This window comes from Hyaena hyaena, unplaced genomic scaffold (assembly GCF_003009895.1).
Source record: "Hyaena hyaena isolate Hyena2069 unplaced genomic scaffold, ASM300989v1 scaffold_381, whole genome shotgun sequence".
Classification (NCBI taxonomy): Eukaryota; Metazoa; Chordata; class Mammalia; order Carnivora; family Hyaenidae; genus Hyaena; species Hyaena hyaena.
Window position 1 is genome coordinate 973,975 of NW_024081012.1, and position 15,689 is coordinate 989,663.

The 15,689-nt window shown below is 35.6% G+C and overlaps 1 protein-coding gene and 1 long non-coding RNA gene across 5 annotated transcripts in view; one reads left to right on the forward strand and one right to left on the reverse strand.

The window, feature by feature from the left end:
• The window catches only part of ARHGAP15 (Rho GTPase activating protein 15), a 629,407-nt gene that overhangs the window by 304,929 nt on the left and 308,789 nt on the right, over positions 1 to 15,689 (forward strand). For both annotated transcript variants that reach the window (XM_039250736.1, XM_039250737.1), the window contains exons 7-8: positions 3,735 to 3,833; positions 5,300 to 5,429. In XM_039250736.1, coding sequence (XP_039106667.1) covers positions 3,735 to 3,833; positions 5,300 to 5,429 — 229 coding nt within the window. The remainder of the gene's footprint in view (positions 1 to 3,734; positions 3,834 to 5,299; positions 5,430 to 15,689) is intronic.
• LOC120244316 overlaps positions 966 to 15,689 on the reverse strand; it is a 22,397-nt gene continuing 7,673 nt past the window's right edge. Inside the window, exons 2-4 of one of the 3 annotated variants that reach the window (XR_005531530.1) lie at positions 14,322 to 14,368; positions 3,715 to 3,807; positions 966 to 1,064 (exon numbers count right to left, since the gene is read on the reverse strand). This is a non-coding gene — a long non-coding RNA (uncharacterized LOC120244316). Of the gene's footprint in view, positions 1,065 to 2,619; positions 2,991 to 3,714; positions 3,808 to 11,412; positions 11,534 to 14,321; positions 14,369 to 15,689 lie in introns of those variants that run through there. The other 2 variants (XR_005531529.1, XR_005531531.1) reach the window with 2 other exon arrangements.

Sequence of the window (15,689 nt, forward strand, 5' to 3'; positions counted from 1 at the left end):
CTGATAGTCTCTCAACATGCATTTGAGGTAAACTGGAATGGAAGTAGCCAAGAAGAGTTAGCAATCAAATATATTTTACTGATAAGGTGTCTATCTACAGCATAAAGTTGTACAATGATCACTATCATAAATACTTATTATTTGTAAAAGGTTGGCAATAACTAAATTAAAATGTCCATAGTGTTTACTCTGTGGAGTCATGAATAGTTTTAATTTGCTTTTTTTAATCTTTATTTCTTTCCAAATTCTTCATAACAAATTCAATTCTTATAATTAGGAGAAAATGTGAAATTCAAAAAAGTTTTTGTTTCTATTCTGGTAAACCAAATTATGGAAATTTTTAATAGTATAAATGCCATTCTACATGTTATTTTTCACTTAAATTAAAATCTAACATGGGCAAGACTAAATGGCAGACTGTATATTGATAAGGGCAATACTTAACTGACAATACTGACAGAGCTAATGCTTAAATAAACATAAGCACTAATTATTAAAACTCCTCAAAGATGTTTAAATTAGCATAACAATACTCCATGCGTTAAGTAAAGCCTGAACAACACATTTCTTCTTTCCCCGTTGTTTATTGGTGGAGTTTGGGAGCTGGGAGATACCTGCTTTCATCTTCAGAGGAACCACAGCAAGGTCACAGACCTAGTGTCCTAGCCCAGAGGGAAACTATTTTTGAAATAATACCAAAAAACCTTACAGAATGTGTCTCTTCTTTACGTTGCCCAGTGGATACACTCCTATGATTGCCTACGCATCCGTGTGTCACCAGCAAGAATTCAGACAGATCCTTATCCGGTGTGAAAACTTTAAGGCAAATTTCCCCAGACAGGCAATTAAAGATGTCTATTTTAGACAACACTAGCACATTTCATTAGGACCGCCTTGGTGGCAGGATATATCCCTTTAAAATATGACCTGGTGGCAAGGAGGCAGCTCAAGATACATTTGTCTAAAGTAGGCTTCAATTCAAAATGGAGACCAGCCACTCTTGCCTAAACCCATTGTGTTTTCTGTAAGTTCTTTCTTCATCCACCTCACACCAGCATCTGTCACTTGGGCAAAACATGATATAGAAAGAACACATTAGCATGACTTAATCTAAAATCTTTTTTTGTCTGTTATTAGTTTTACATCACTTTACATTGCCATCAGGAATTGCTCAATCAAAAGGCTTAGTCAAAGCTAACAGTTTTTACTGATGGTTTTTTCCCCTCAAGAGTGTTGAAAATTTGATTGTTCAAACGGCAAATATGATTCAGCAAACCATTTATCAGAAAACCTTAAAGAGATCATGTAAAAATGTGGATTGAGAAACCTGAATTAAATGGGCTTGAGCAAAGACTTTGAAACTGCTTTCCTGTGAATGGCTGGGATAGAGCAGAACAAAGTCAATTACTGACTGTAATTAAGAAGTGGATGCATTTAAACTGTAGAGAGCAGTAGCAGACTTCTCCAGAATGCCTAGTAACTGGAAAGATTAGTGGGAAGACAGAGGAAAGAATGTGAACTGTATCTTTCTGATAGTAGATTTTGAATGAATTGCATTCATATAGTTCTCTGATCCAGCTTCCTCAAATGAATGCATAAATCACTGAGTATGTACGATTAATGCAGTAATATGTTTGGATAAAGAAACTTTTAAAATACATTTTGTTTTTGGTTGTGCTGGCGGTAAAAGATCCCCTTTGCATTGCATAGCATGCACCAAAAATGCAAATGTACTGCCGAAGTACTTACATTTTATCACTGATTGAATTTACTAGACTGAAAACTGAACTGTGTTAGCTCTTTCCTAAACCCTCAGAATATAGTAAATCTAATTATGTTTGTTTCTTATACTTTGAAATGTTTCTTTTACAATTTTAATAGTGGTTTATTTATAATGGCAGAAAAATATATATTAGATTGCATGTTGTGCTTAGGCTAATTCATATTTCTTTGTGTATGTTAACAAATTGTGATGTTACATACTACATTCATAATCAAAATATTTAAAGTTAAATTAGGATGAAGGTAGAGGTCAAGGACATTACTAGTTTTCTTGTGTTAGTCACAAGTGACCTTATATTTTTAGATTACTATTTCTGTGGCAACACTTTATAAAGTAAATATTTGGAACTTTATGTAAGTGAAGAACATTGCTTGGGTGTTCAGATAATTAGGCAAACATCAGCTTAACTGTCTTGTAATAGATACATAAAACAGAAGACTATTTAGGGGCTATTTTGAGCCTTCCGAAATCTTACGTGCAATTTTACTTAAAAAAAAAAAAAAAGAGTGATTGGCTCTGGTAGTCTGTCAAATTCTAATGTGGATAATAAAATTCCTCTTATTTTCTGATCTTTCACTTCTTATGATTGCACGTACTTGGACAGTCCTTTCCTTATTCTTGTAAAATGTCGGAATCAAGAATGGTTGTGCTGTAACACTGAGTGATGTTTCATCTCTATATAGCGTTTCTAAAAATAAATGACAAGTGAATATATATGTATGTGTGTAATCGAAGATTTCTTTAAAACTCCAGGACCATTGTCATTAAACGTTGTGATAAGAATCATTGAGACTTTCAGAGTGAGCTATTTGGTGTAATAATTGTCACTTTAATGATAGAATTATAGAGACATCCTGAAGCATGATTTGCGATTTTCTGAACCTGTGCCACATTTCAGTGTTCACCTCCCATTCAGAGCAAGTCAGGCTGCGAAGAGGTGACTAGCTCCTGATTGAGTATTTTGAAATGTCAGTCCTCTAAACCTCCGTAGCCTTGCTTGATGTGTGACAGTAGTCAGGAAGTGTTCATCTTGCCGTTGAAACAAAAAGTCAATACAAAGGGAAAATCTTCGCAGTTCAGATTGATGGCCTAATACAAAAAGCGTGTCCACACCCACTCTAATCAAATTCGTCTCTAAGTAGGCTTTTACATGTGAAATCAAGAGCATTGCTCTGTTTCTAGAGGGTCACATTCTTCTCTCACAATTCTGGGGAGGAAAAGATTCAGTGTAATGAAAAATGTATAGTTACATGTTAAATATTGCCAGCTACTTAATCACCCTGAGAGTCTGGAATAGGGATGTTCATTTGATAAATACTCTCCATGAGAGGTTCAAATATGTAAATAAAGTTGTATTCTAATACACTCCTTTTGTGGAGAAATTGGTCCTTTATTACTTTCCTATAGATCTTTATGATAGGAAAGTAGAAATAGCCAAATGTTATTCATTTGAATGACCTTTTGGAAAAGTCTGCATTAGTCTCTTTGGTAAATAATCTGTTTTACAGCCCTCCATAAAAGGAAATCAAATATAGAGATACTATTAGATTTGAAAAAGACAAACAGGAAAGAGCCAAAAGTGCAGAATGAATTCTGACACACCCGGGTGCATTTTTCTGAGGTTCTGACTTAAGTGGATACTGTCTGCATTATTCTGAACTTCCTGGCTTGCTTCTCCTTGAGTTGGAGTAATTCAGCTTTAGTCCTATTCTGAGTTAATCGTTCTATTATTAAAACAATAATGTATTTGTTATGACATGAAAAAACAGTTTATAGAGAGCGGTTCAAAATGATCCTAGTCTCCCAGTTCCCAGAAAGACAATTACTGGAATACAAGAAAATGTTTTGGTATATTGAAGTGTGTTTTTAAAACAATGTGTGTGTGTATCCATTTTTTAATGTAAGAGATCTATTTTATATGGTTTGCTTACCTGTCGATTTTTTTTTTCAGATCACCACAGTATCAGGAAATGAGTTCCTTCTACAGTCAGATATTGACTTCATCATATTGGATTGGTTCCACGCTATCAAAAATGCAATTGACAGATTGGTATGTATTTGTTTTGGCTGTTACCTTTATTAATTAAAATGTTGTCACTTAAATTGTGCTGTTTAGGCATATAACACACACACATTTCAATGGATCCTGCAGATCAAGAGATATTAAGTTATTTTAAGTTTAAATAGAGTCCACTAAAAACTGTTTCAACAGACATGATTTGTGGAGCTAAATGTCATTTGATTTATCTTCCAAAAACACAGGGCATTCATTTTTTCCCAGAAATAATATGGATATTCGTTTATTAATGGCTATAAAAAGCACACAAGCACTGATGACTACTAAAATTTCATATTTTCAAATTTCTTTTTTCTTTTTGAGACAGGGAGAGACAGAGCATGAGTGGGGGAGGGGCAGAGAGACAGGGAGACACAGAATCCGAAGCAGGCTGCAGGCTGTAAGCTGTCAGCACAGAACCCAATGTGGGGCTCGAACCCACAAACCGTGTGATCATGACCTGAGCCGAAATCAGACACTGAACCGACTGAGCCACTCAGGCGCCCCTGAAATTTCATATTTTTAGTTCATGCAGTCATTAATACTTATTCTTGAAAATAAACAACCAATGTATTTAAGCCCATACTCACTGTTCAAACACCAGTAAATAATAATCCTTTGTACTGATTTTCATTTTTCTTCTAGCTAAGCCAGATTGTTCTTCTCATGAAAATTATGAATCTAAAACTTCATGAAATTACCCTACATCATACATTCAGAAAATCAGACTGTTGAAAACTACCATTTTAAACTGATTCTAGACCAAACATCTAAATTAGGACACTGATATTTGCAAAGTCGTGAGAAAGAAATATTCTTGAGCGCTTTTAATAAGGTATACAATAGGAAAATAAAAAAAGACAGCATTTTTTGTGTGGTTTTAGTGTTATTTAATTGCAATCTTCCTTTATTTCATTTTGGGGCTAAAACTTTAAAAAATAACAAATTGACTTTTCTTCATTATCAACATAGTCCCCTTATCCAGGCATGCTTGAGGACTCACACCCACATTCACCCACCCACACACAGAGTGGGTTGTCGTTAAGAGTGGACTCTGGAGTCAAACTGCCTGAGTTTGAATCCCGGTTCTATCCTTTACTAGCTGTGTGGCCTTAGGCAAATTACTTATCTCTTTTGGCTTCAGAATTCTAGTCTGGAAAGTAAGGATAATTATAATATCTACCTCATAGGATTACTCTGATGATTAATTGAGTTAATACATGTGGAATACTTGGGGTGATGCACAGCATTTAGTTTCGTGTGTGTGTGTGTGTGTGTGTGTGTGTGTGTGTGTGTGGCTGTGATTAAATTTGAATATTGAGCTTAGCATAAAGGTCCTATCTCAAAATAATTATCTTAGTTTAATCTTCCCTTTAAATCTAACATCAAAATAGATCTCTAAATTATTTGGGGAATCCTTTCTTCTTCGTAAATTATTCAAGTCTAATTGTTATATCTAGCCAAAGGATCCAAGTGGTTCATCAAGAAACCTGGAATTATTCAAAATCCAGAGATCCTCCAGTACTGAATTACTAAGTCACTACGATAATGATATAAAAGAACAGAAACCAGAGCACAGAAAATCTTTAAGTAAGTATTTTTTTTTTACTTGCTGATTTTAACATTGTCTAAATGCAATGCTTATGAAATATAAATGCATTGGAATAAGATTTGAGCCAAACTCATACTACTCATGGAAGATTCGCAGCCATTTCCTGCCCAGGGAATCATGAACTGGAGGGCAGTCTGGGTGCTTTGCTCACGTCATTGTTGGTAATGCCTTTTGAGAAAATAATTGTTCCAAGGTCATGGTCCCTGCTTACAGCAAACCTCTGAATCTCTGAGTAATAGCCACGGCGTTCAGATTGGTGATTGATTTTGAAAGTGGGAAATGTCAAGCCTCGCTAAACCTTGGTATGCTGACTATTTGATTTCCATACATTAAAAAATGTGTGAGTGACCACCACAGTTGGCTCAACTTAAACCAACAGGCTAGGCAACTTTCCAGACTTTCAGGCCACCAAAAAGATTTAGAAGTGTGGGGTGTGAATTATATGTTAAATGTGGGATGTTCATATATTATATGAACTACATATCCAGCTCTAATATTCTTCTTTTTAAATGTTTATTTAATTTTGAGAGAGAGAGAGACAGAGCCTGAACAGGGGAGGGGCAGAGAGAGAGGGAGACACAGAATCTGAAGCAGGCTCCGGACTCTGAGCTGTCAGCACAGAGCCCAATGCGGGGCTCAAACTCAAAAGACTGTGAGATCATGACCAGAGCCGAAGTTGGTCGCCTAACCAACTGAGCCACCCAGGTGCCCCTAGTTCTAATATTCGGAAAGAAATGAATTTGGAGTAAAACGATCCAATCTCACCATATAGTGTGCTTGAGTATATCTCTCCACCTTGCCCAACCTCCTTCCTCTTCAATGAAAGGGGACTATGGGAAGATGTCACACATATCTTAGAGCTGGTTTGGGTTTCAGCCTCCTGAAAGGTACCTCTGAAAGCAAACTAGGTGTCTCTGAAATCAAAGAAAACCAATTTTCCAAATTCTTAAAAAAATTATAGTACCTTTCCTAGATCAGCTACCTAGCCACCCTCAGTCTTCTGAATCGCTATTTTTTCTGCCATCTCCCTCTGATCTAAGATCAGTATAGTTATATACTACCTTTTTGAATTAAAGAGAAGTCCATAAATAGAGAAGGGCTTTTAACAGAATATCTACACATGAACATGAGTACATATGCTAAATGACTCTATGTGTATATGCATATATTTGTGTGCATTAGGGAAGACTATATACATACATCTATATGTGTATATATATATATACATCTATATGTATGTATATATACATCTATATGTATGTATATATAAACATAGATGCACCCTCACAGGCATATGACAAGGAAGAGAGAAGCCATTTATATATAGCATATCTTCCGGAGCTAAATTATTCTAGATCTTAAGAATCTAGAAATAGTATGACAACTTCGAGTAGAAGCACCCTTTCAAAATTAAGTCATTATTCAAACACTCATACCACAATACAACAACTGCTAGAAACATATATAGCTAGCCAGTTGTGTTAAGTTGGAGTTTAAAATGATCAATGTTAATGTGTTAAACTGTATGGTGCTTGCAAATTAAGTTATTTTGTAGAGTGCTCACAATGCCATTTAAAAAGATTCTTCTATAAGGTGGGGCAGTTTGGAGTTGTCTCACTTTGAATGTTTCCCTTTAATTCCTGGTTATTGTTCCCCTTTACTTAATATGACCTCAAATTTAAGTTAAGGTTTTAGAATTAGAATTCAATTGTGGGATTGTTAATGTTGTGGGAGTATGTGAGCATGTTGCTGTTAATTATATGAACATTTTGTTGTGTGTATCACAGGATGTATGAGGCAATGATTAGTAGAGATTTGGAAGATACCCTGACATGCTTCAAAAGCCTGAAGCTTGGGAGAAGATAAAGATTTGTAGAAGCGTTTGAGAAACATTGAGGCAAATAGATTCTGTGTTCAGCGAAATGTTTTAGGGGAAACAAGTTCCTATGGATAATATGCCAGCTATTCCTCTTTAGTATTTATTTTTGATTGAGAAAGACAACTATTTGTCTATTTGGGGCTTAAATTCAATCTTGCCTAGAGACAAGGGAGGAGACATATGATTTATTCTACTCATTTAAAAATGTACCTAATCCTCTAGTGACCACCTATTCACTCTTTCCTTTGCAGTAAGAAATAAAGACAGTCAGCAATTATCAAACCCTAACTTTTTACTGGGCATTATTCTAATGTTGACTTACTTAGTCCTCTCACTAACCTAGTAAATCAGATACTACTGCTAACTTTATTTTATATATGAGGAAACTGGCATGCAGAGAATTAAGGCAGATTGTACAAAGACAAGTTACAGAGACAAGTTTCAAATCCATTCAGGTTAATATTAGAACCTCTGCTTTCAACCATTATACTATGGTGAAGTGAACAAATAAAAGGTACACTTAGTTTATATCAACCTTGGACTTGGATGGAAATATTACATTAAAAATGAGATCCATAGAAGTCAGTAAACGTAACACAGACCCAAAAACATATTAGCAGAAGAATTAAACCCAGATATCTTAGGGTTTTGACCTAACTATGAAAATAAAAGGGTCATTTAATCTATAATGCTAGCCCTAATTTTAGAAAATGCTTCACTTCTGTTTTGATGGATATTTATACTTGTAAGCCCGTTTTTAAGGTTAGTATATGTATTTGCAACATAGAATACAGTTAGTTAATATCCATCTATTACTTTAAATTAAGTTCATTCACTAAGTATGTATTGATTTTCATCTGAAAGGCATAATGATTGACTTACCTACACAATATCAAATTAGACTATGCCCTTGAAATAGTGATTGGCATATTTTATAATTGATATTTTTAAGAATATTTTTTCAAATAAGAATTAGACTGTGTGAAACCCGTCTAAGTTCTGGATTTGAACACCCAAACTTAGGTTTTTAAAACATGCATTCAGTTTTATGTTACCCTCTTGAGATTAAATAATTATGTAGAATTAGAGATTCACAGTATCTCCTTTCTTATTAGTAGTCTAAGCACAAACTTTATTGTCAGTTTGCTGCCTTTGGCTTCCTGTGCCCTTGATGTTCCCATGAGTTTTGTCGCCAAGATTGTAGACAGATAAAGCCAGAATTACTTTTTTAAAGGCATGTGAACATCATTAGCAGCTAACAGGTGGTCATTTCATTGTCCAGCTTCTCTGTGTAACATGGGAAAAATTATGTGCTCTCAATGAGTGAATTGTGAAAGTTAAGTGCTTAAATATACTTTCCTTTTAAAAATATGATTCTAACCTGCCAACACTATTAAGGACTAATCAGATATTTTAAGATATCAGTTGAGTCGAACAGACAAGAAGCCAGAAAATTCAATGTAAGGGCCAAATCACTGTGGGAAATTCAGGACACCAGCATGGGATGAGTGGGAGAGCAGCTCTCCAGGGAGGGTTGTTAATGGAAAGTGGAGAGTCAATCAAAGGAAATGCTAGCATATTTTTCCAAGGAAAGAGAAGTATCTTCCACTGATGGCAAAGAGGAAAGGCTCAAATATAAATCCTGCATCAGATACCCTTGAAGAGGTTTATTAATTTTCTGAGCTTTACTTTGCAGGTCTATAAACATGGGTCTAATACTGTCCTTGCAGGATAGAGTGAGTATTTGAAATTAGATATGTAAATGCTTAGCTCACAGCAGGTACTCAGTGAGTAGGAACTCTTATTATCATCCTCTGCGTACCAAATGGGCATGATGGTACCAAAATAGGGCCTGAACCGAGTGTAGTGTCTAATGGAAGACTGGACCAGGGCATACATACTGTTCAACCTCTCCTTAAGTATAGAGAAAATAGGGGGAAAGAAACAGAATTGGATATGGGACTCATTGCTGCAAAATCTAAATATGAGCAGCTGGTCTTTCTCCTGGAGACTCCCCTGGTGAAAATGGCAGCCAGGGTTCTCTTGGGAGCAGCTCACCAGGAAATAGTAAAAGGGAGCCAAGAGATACTCTTGTTTCTTTGATGCCCAGAACTTCATGAAGAAGTTCCCATTGGTGGAAAGGATTCAGCATCTAGCCATTTCACTATTCCTTTAGACATAGCTTTAGTTTATTCATTTACTCATATATTCATTTTATTTTTCATTAACAGATATACCTGAAGGTATACAACTAAAAGTCCTGAATTCACTCATCGCACTTTCAACTTTTTAAAATTAGTTTTGTATTTGGGTTCTGCCTTAGAAGTAATATACCCCATGCTAATCAAGCAGTAAACTATAAAATTCATGTGTGGAGACCTTGGATAAGTTTTATATAAAACTGATACTTTTAGCATTATAAATATGCACCTCAAAATGAACATGAGTTAGAAGAATAAAATCAAAAAGTAAAAGAACTGGGGGTGTCTGGGTGGCTCAGTCAGTTAAACATCAGTTAAAACTCTCAGTTTCAGCTTAGGGCATGTTCTCACAGTTTATGGGTTCAAACCCTGCATCAGGATTTGTGCTGACAGTGCAGAGCCTGTTTAGGCTTCCCTCTCTCTCTCTCTCTCTTCTCTCTCCGTCCCTCCCCAGTTCACATGCTCTCTCTCTCTCTCTCTCTCTCCCAAAATAAATAAATTTTTTAAAAAAGTAACAGAACTGAAAGAAAATTAGTTTTCTTTTATTATTATTATTATTTTTATTTTGCAGATGAGTTTTCATTTAGCTTTCTTTTGATTAAATTTTCATAAAAAAACAAATGCATAAATGTCTTCTTGGTGAAATCCTAAAAGTATTTAGATATAAAATTCCCAATTCTATTGCCCCTTAGTAATGTGTGTAGTAGGGGAGTAGGGGTGTATGTACAAGGCTACCGGAATAAAGTTAGGACTGGAAAATTTGGAATGAAACATTCATACAATGTAGAAAATGAAAATACTTGTGAACCTTTAATAATATCTTTGTTTAAAAATTTGTCTGTAAAGTAATCATGATCATGCCAAGTGAAAACAAGTCTGATAGAGAAGGCAGTTATTTTTTGTTCTAATCTAAATAATTATAACACTGGCCATTCACAGCAGTAAGTAGACTATGTTCTCAAAATCCAATTGTAAACTGGTTGCTTAGATCTCAACACATTTTCATAAGGAAACCACGTACTAGCCACAAAAGCACCCTTAAACCTTATGTAATCATTTATAATGTTTTTAGGGAACAGCTTGTTCTGGGTTTGTTGCACCTCTGGCCCTAGGAGCCAAGACTTTCCAGTAGCGCTGTTTTCCATCCAATTTCTCCTTTTCTCCTCCCCGACTCCTATACCAACTCCACCAAAGCAATTAGAAATATCAGAATGGCTTTGGCTAGGAGGCTCCTGGACCCTGAAAATCCTCAGTGTTGTCAAGGAGGAAGGGAATGCAGAACTTCCATGCCAGAAAAAATAGTGGGAAAGAGAGAGAATAGAGAACTGGGGAGGAAGATTTTGCTGCATGGGCAGGGAAGTGAGTCCCCGGCAAGGGCAGATGTTCTTTCTAAGAAATGTGTATGATGACAGATTGTCTGTCATTGTCCCAAATGTTAATAGTTGAGGAATCTAGGTGGTATCTATCAGAGTGATCATGATGTTCTTCTCTTCTGTATGTTTGAAAAGTTTCACAAATTAAAAATGATTCACACACACATATACACATTATTCATGTTCATAAGTCAATCAAGGAATATACATATTTTCTAATTCTGGCTTGAAAGTTTCTGAAGAACAAATGTTCTGAATATGAGTTATATTAAGACCCCTTATACACACACACACACACACACACACACACACACACACACACACACACTGATAACTCATTGTTTTTCAATCTTTCCCCCAAAAGCCAATATATTTTTTCTTGTGACCATTGTGGCCTTTCTGGTAACTGTATAATTAAAGAAATTTGTAAGATGTTTGTTATCCAAAATGGAAAAGTCATCCCAGTTTTTTGGATAAATATGTAATTAGCAATTGTTTAAAACACATATTGTGAAGTCTGTTCTGGAGATCCATATAAATACATATTTTAAAGTTTCTTCTTCTTAAGTATTTTTTATAAAACAGCCTAATCTTGCCAATGCATGAAAATAATAAGATGAATAAGCCATCTGCCAAGAAAATAAAAACAATATTAAAATTACACACATAAATAATATCTTGCTCTGAAGAAACAGAAAATCTCTTACCTGGAAACAACAGAGTCATATTTATATAGAATATTGTGGGTTATTGTGTTGTCAGAGGGACAAAGGTTTTCGATTTGGGCAAGATGGTCAATCATCTGATTCTTGTTTTTTCCCCCCTAAAATCAATATTGCTACCCTGGCACCAGTTTCAGTCAATATCCACCTGAGAAAAATAAACTATTGAACTAAAGTGTGAAAGTAAAAATTACTTAGTTTCACTATAGTCATAAGACAGACAATATCAGAGGAACAGTGAGTGTCAATTCTTTCCTTGATTGTTTTCCACAGGCTAAGGGAGGTGTTTATTTCAAAATATTTCTGTTACTGAAGAAAAACATGAAAAATTTTAATTGAACATTTATGTTGCTAAAGCTGGAGGATTTAAACGTTATGAGAAGAAAGAACAGTAAAGATTAGACACACACTTGATAATCAAGCATCCAAATTACTTTGTCACAACGGTATTATTCACGAAGGTTACAGGGCTTCACTGAGACACTGTGTGACTACAGCAATTGTTGTGACATGTGTTCCCAAGATAGCTAGCAGCAATCCCAGCTTTCCTGGGACCCATAGATTACAGTTTCTTCAAAACATTCAGTTCTCCATGAATCATTTGATAAGAGGACCTAGTTATAAGCTGAGCAAAGAATATTCTGATTAATCTTTTCTTTCCCATCGAAGGGGTTGATCTTGCCCTCTGACCTGCGGGTGCCCATTGTCATGCATCTTGTAACATCAGCTTCTCTGAGAGTCTATCTAACCCTATCAGCACTCCGGCTCTAGATCACCCTGTCTCTTCCTGACCTTGGCAGTAACTCTGTGACCATTCTTCCCCTTAGATGAACTGCATTTAATCAATTTCTGATTTCATTAGGTCAAATGGCATCTTTCTTTCAATAATAGGCCAAATCCAAAGGGCTCTTTGGTCTAACTGTTGAGCAATATTTCCTTAGCATTAATACAATACTGTGGTTGTAAACAGTATAAAAAGTGCTCTTTGATCTCCTCTGGAAAGTTTCCTTCTGTTTATTCTATAACTCCAGAATGAGTATATATTAACATTTCCCTGTAATGTTAAATATATAATATTTGTTCACTATTGTTATATCAAGTTTCAGGTATCTTAGCTAAACATGATATTTAAGGCATTCTTACATTGAATCCCTGTGTAGACAACAACATTCTTTTGAAGGCACATGGTCACCTCCTTTTGTATATAGAATTTATTTGGTCTACTCTTTTCTGTTTCTGGAATATAGGAGCAATGATAATTTTCTACAAAATCCTAAAAGAAACTAATTTCCTTTTAATGCATTTATTTGCATGGCCCAAATAGGCCTAATGGTATACTCAAGGAAAAAAAAGAAGAGCTATATAACCTAAAATTTCCTTGAAAAATAAGTTTATTTCTTATGACTCATCATAAAACCCATATCCATGCAAGGAAAATCAGGTATTGCTTTCACCCAAAGGTATGAGATGTATCCAAAAATACCAGCCATTTCTATCCAAATTAAATAAAGTGTAATCTATAACATTAGCTTCCTTCAAGAACTGTCTCATGGATGGCTTGCAAAAGGTAAATCAGTCTGCCAGTTCATCTTTCTTTGATTATTTACATAGAACTTGAAGCCAAGTACTCCTGCTACTCAATTTCCCTAATATAAATAAATTTTTTTTGTATACAAAATTAATTGGCCTAAAAAGTGGAGCCAGATAGGAGATGAAATGGCAAATTGAAAATGTAAGGACTAGGACTGAGCCATCAGAGGTGAAAACTTCCAAAATCAAAGTCAAAGGTTAAGGACATTTTCTAATCAAATGACTTCATTGAAATGGTTCCAGTCAAAGTTTCTCAATAGAAAGCTCTTTATGACCAGCATCCACTTCTTCATTTTTACCCTACTACCCTGACCCATGATTTATGTTCTATAGAAACAGTGCTTAGAATCCTTGATGCACATTGCTCTATGCAGACTCTCACCTTTGAGACAAGGTCTTCCTTTGCTAAATTAACATCCTTTAAGACTTAGTCCAGGCCATACCTTCTCATAAAACTTTCCCAGATCTCTGTGATAAATGAGGTAATGTTCCTTGGTTTCCTTATAATATTCAGTCCATATCTCGATCATTGCAGCTACCAAGTGTGTTACAATAGGAAACTAATTATGAATGTCTGTGTACCCATTAGACTGCCAGACTCTGAAAAGTACTCTAGCAGAGTGGTTTAATGATATTCAATATTTGAGATATTTGAGGGTATTCAAAATGTACAGGGTTAAATTAGGGTTAAATTAGTTAATCGATTAATGAGGCCATTATCAACATACTTCTCTTTTTGTGTTAAAAATGATGGTGAAATTTCTGAAACTTGTTTAGGTACAATAATAGATTGTTCCTTTACGCTGACTACTTCACTGGTTTGATATTTTAAGGTCATATCTATATGTCTCTCTCAGTTTTCTCTTTGAATTTTAAATCTCAAAGCAATGGTATGTTTTATTCAGGTCACATATATTGGGCCTAACAAAATCATGTACAAATAAGTGCTTTATTCTGTAGTAAAGATGATAATGACTAAGACCTTGCAGGAGGGAAAGGAGAAAGCCTAATCCCTTTGCTTACAGTTACTGTCCTCTCAATATCTGTCTATCATTCATCCTAGCCTCCTATTTGATTTGAAAGAACACCTCTGGTTTATACTTACTCTTTAGGCTCTTCTCTGGGTTCTGACTTAGAATTTGCAAGGCTGTACTGAAAGCAAGAAAAAAAAGAGAAACTCTTTAGTGTACCAAAAGAAGATTAATAGTAGTTTGGGGCACCTGGGTGGGTCAGTCGGTTGAACATCTGACTCTTGGTTTGGGCTCAGGTCATAATCCCAGAGTTATGAGATGGAGCCCTGCACTGAACATGGAATCTACCCGAGATTATCTTTCTCCCAGGGTGCCTGGGTGGTTCAGTTGGTTAAGCATCTGACCCTTGATTTTGGCTCATGTCATGGTCTCACGGTTGGTGAGTTGGAGCCGGGTACTGGGCTCTGGTGCTGCCAGTGTGTAGCCTGCTTGGGATTCTCTCTCCCCCATCTCTCTAGGGCCCTACCCCACTTGCTCTCTCTCAAAATAAATAAATAAAGTTAAAAAAAAAAGATTCTCTTTCTCCCTTTCCTTCATCCCCTTCCCTGCCACCCCCTCCCTCCCCCCTCCCCCCCATAAAGAATAATAGTAGTTTGGATTTTAAAAGTCTCTGAGAAAAATTTTCTTTAAGGTCAGCTTATTTGTAAAAAATCTGGCTAAAATAGTTTATAAAACTGTTATATGCACCTTTTTCAAAAGGCCCTCTGACTGTTGTATCAGAGATTTGGGTAAAGAGTCACAAAATTTGAATATAATTCTTACCTCTGGGATAAACTACCTATAAGATTTGGACAAGTTTCTTAAGTTTCCTGAAAATTACTTTCCAGATAAATATGTAGGTGCTTTTTACATAAATTACTATAGAATAGTGCAGACATATAAATGTGTATATGATTTGTATATGATCTAATACATATATCAGATCTATACTGAATATATATACTAATATATATACTGAATCTAAAATACAGCCAACAATTTTGGAGATCTATATTGTAATACTAATATTATTTTTTTTTTACAAATAGTTTATTGTCAGGTTGGTTTCCATATAACACCCAGTGCTCATCCCCACAAGTGCCCTCCTCCATGCCCCCTACCCCCCCACACCCATCAGTCCTCAGTTTGTTCTCATCATTCAAGAGTCTCTCATGGTTTGCCTCTCTCCCTTTCCCCCACCATTTCCCCTCTACTTCTCCCCCATGGTCTTCCATTAAGTTCCTCCTAATCCTTCTATACATGCAAACATGTGATATTTGTCCTTCTCTGCCTGACTTATTTCGCTCAGCATAACACCCTCAAGGTCCATCCATGTTGCTACACATGGCCAGATTTCATTGTTTCTCATTGCCATGTAGTAGTCCATGGTATAGATAAACCACATCTTCTTGATCCATTCATCTGTTGATGGACACAGGCTCTTTCCATGTTTTGGCTATTGT